This window comes from Cephus cinctus, unplaced genomic scaffold (genome assembly GCF_000341935.2).
Source record: "Cephus cinctus unplaced genomic scaffold, Ccin1 Ccin1_scaffold0837, whole genome shotgun sequence".
Taxonomy (NCBI): Eukaryota; Metazoa; Arthropoda; class Insecta; order Hymenoptera; family Cephidae; genus Cephus; species Cephus cinctus.
The window spans coordinates 100299-102700 of NW_014333426.1; the positions used below are offsets into that span (position 1 = coordinate 100299).

A 2402-nucleotide genomic window follows, 5' to 3' on the forward strand; every position below is an offset into this window, starting at 1 on the left:
CCCCCGGCAGGTTATGCGTGTCCCTCCCACGGTCCATTTTCCACCCCTTGTATCCGAAGGATAAATAAAGGTGATGGGAGAATCGCCATTTATAAAGGAGCCCTGTAATTATACGTACCATTGAAATCAACCCCTAAAGGATTCATCTACTAATATACATAATGTAATCGCGTAAAGGGTGGCCTGCTTAATAAAATACGTTGGACCCTTCGTCAGAACAGACATCACCTATGCTCCTTGTGTATCTCATTGGGAATGTCTGCGCGTCTGCGCGTTCGGTTCTTCATGACGACGAACCTTTCGAGCCGAGTCAAATGTCTTCTTTCTGTTTCAGGTAGGTCAAGTAGGAAAGTCTAGTTGAGTAGTTGAGAAAAAGCGTCGTAGGGCCACGGCTTTGCTGTGACAGGATGATGATGGCAAACCTGCCCCCCGTTATGCTGCCGACTCTTCACGACTACGGGATGCTAGCGCCCACTCTTGGCATTAAGGTGAGTTCACGGGACGCAGAGAAGAGCTAAACGCACGATGCGACAACATATATATATATATATATATATATCGACGGTGCCACGAAATGAATTTATCAATAACGGTGTACATATGGTACCCACGCGCACACAAATATATATATATATACATGTTGTACGGGGCTTCTTGTACGTTTACATCAAATTTATCAGAGTGAACCACCCCCATGTTCACCCCCTCCCCACCACCCCTAAGGGCCCGATAAAATTACTCGCGCTTCACGGAAGTCAAACAGAAACGTTATTCCCATCTTTTCATTACTTTTTCTTTGCTAGTTCCCGTTTTTCCCTGAAAGGAGAAAAGTCCTGGAGGGTCTCTGTGAGATAGGGATTGGCCAGAAAGGGGCCGGGGAGAGGGATGGGGGGGGGTAAGTACGAGCGAACACGAAGAGGAAATATAGAGATTGCATTTAATTCATTGATTAAAGACGTCGACAGCCCCCTGTCCTCTTATACTTCGTTTCCCCCCGCATCCTCTATTATAGATATCTCACCCTCCTCACCCATGAGGACACTTTTCGCGCGAATATTCATCGTGGCTGATTACGCGACATGTGAACATCCTCCTAAGGCCGTACCGTGCTCCTGTCCCACACGGAGTCTTTCCATTCGTAAATCCTATTAGCACGGTTGGCCGTATCGTTTTCATGGTACTTATATTTATAAGTGGGTCTGCGACGATAAGTCTAATAAGGGTGGGTGGGTGGTGGGGAGGGGGACGGGTACGTGAAATCGAGCGACCACCAGCATTAGAAGCTAGTCGGTAACTGGGCTGTACTAAAAATCAATGCCGTGAGCAGTAAAGTGCCCCTCTCCCCTCCCACCCGCCCTTCGCGTGTGGTCGTGTCTCGGTGGGCCATTTTTTTTACTCCGTGGTGAACTGTTTTTTTTTTAACCTCCCCTCCGGCGCCCCTCCCCCCCCTCTTCACCACCCTCATATATCGGTCTATCGTTAATCAATACAATAGCGTAAATAACTGCGTATGTGTATTTATACGTAAGCCCCTCCGACCCCCCTCCGTCCAATCCTCCACGTACACAGCGTATAACTGGCTATACCGTCGTCGATAAATAGTGTGATGTGCACAGTGTGCAAATCGTGGGACGCATCAATCTTTCGCGAATTCACGAAAAAAAAGAAAAAGGTCGTTCCTTCTCTCTCGTGCATATCGCGACCGGTGGCCGGCTGGCCGAATGCCAATGAACTGGTTGAAATGCGCTTGAAGCAGGGTCCGATCTGTCCCTGGGTCTGCTGGGGAGAAGAGTGTCATCCCTCCGTGAGTGAGCGAGGAAGTGGCGTCCCCTCTGGTTTTCATCCCTTAACCGTGATGCTGTCGGAACTCCCTGTACTCACTGGCGCCCTGACGATGACCACCTCCTTCGGCTCTCTGGCTCCTGCTCCGCTGATAAAAAATACCGATACATTCCCTGCTCGTGGGATTTTTTTTCGTTCACCCCCCATTCTCCACCCTCGCGAGGGGGCGAGAGAGAGTAAGGCGTTAGCCAATCGCCTTCGAGTTCAATTTCAACCCCGGCCGTCCCTCGGGGTCGCTCGCGCCGTTCGTGAGATATTAATTAAAATTCCTCAGTAAACACTCCACGGGTCTACAACACCCCCGATTGGTTGTCTCTTAACGTGGATCCATGTCTGATGGGTCTTCGTTTTAAATGTTTGGCCCCCCGTCACGCTCTTGGGGTAACATATTTTTTCACCCTCTACCCTTTCAGTTTCCTTCACACCCCTCTTCGTCCTCTTCTATCTCCACCCCCCTCCCGGCGCTCTTCGTCTCTTGGCTCTCAGGTAGTAGCAAAGTTCTGGTCGATGCCCGTGAGACCAGCGTCGAACGATCACGGTGGGATTGCGATCAGGGGTGG

At 50.0% G+C, this 2402-nt stretch overlaps 1 protein-coding gene across 1 annotated transcript in view; it reads left to right on the top strand.

The window, feature by feature from the left end:
• The window catches only part of LOC107270791 (polypyrimidine tract-binding protein 1), a gene marked incomplete at its 3' end in the record, with an annotated part of 203739 nt that overhangs the window by 44725 nt on the left and 156612 nt on the right, over positions 1–2402 (top strand). The window contains exon 2 of the mRNA XM_025088108.1: positions 335–488. Within this exon, the coding sequence (XP_024943876.1) occupies positions 408–488 (81 nt within the window). The remainder of the gene's footprint in view (positions 1–334; positions 489–2402) is intronic.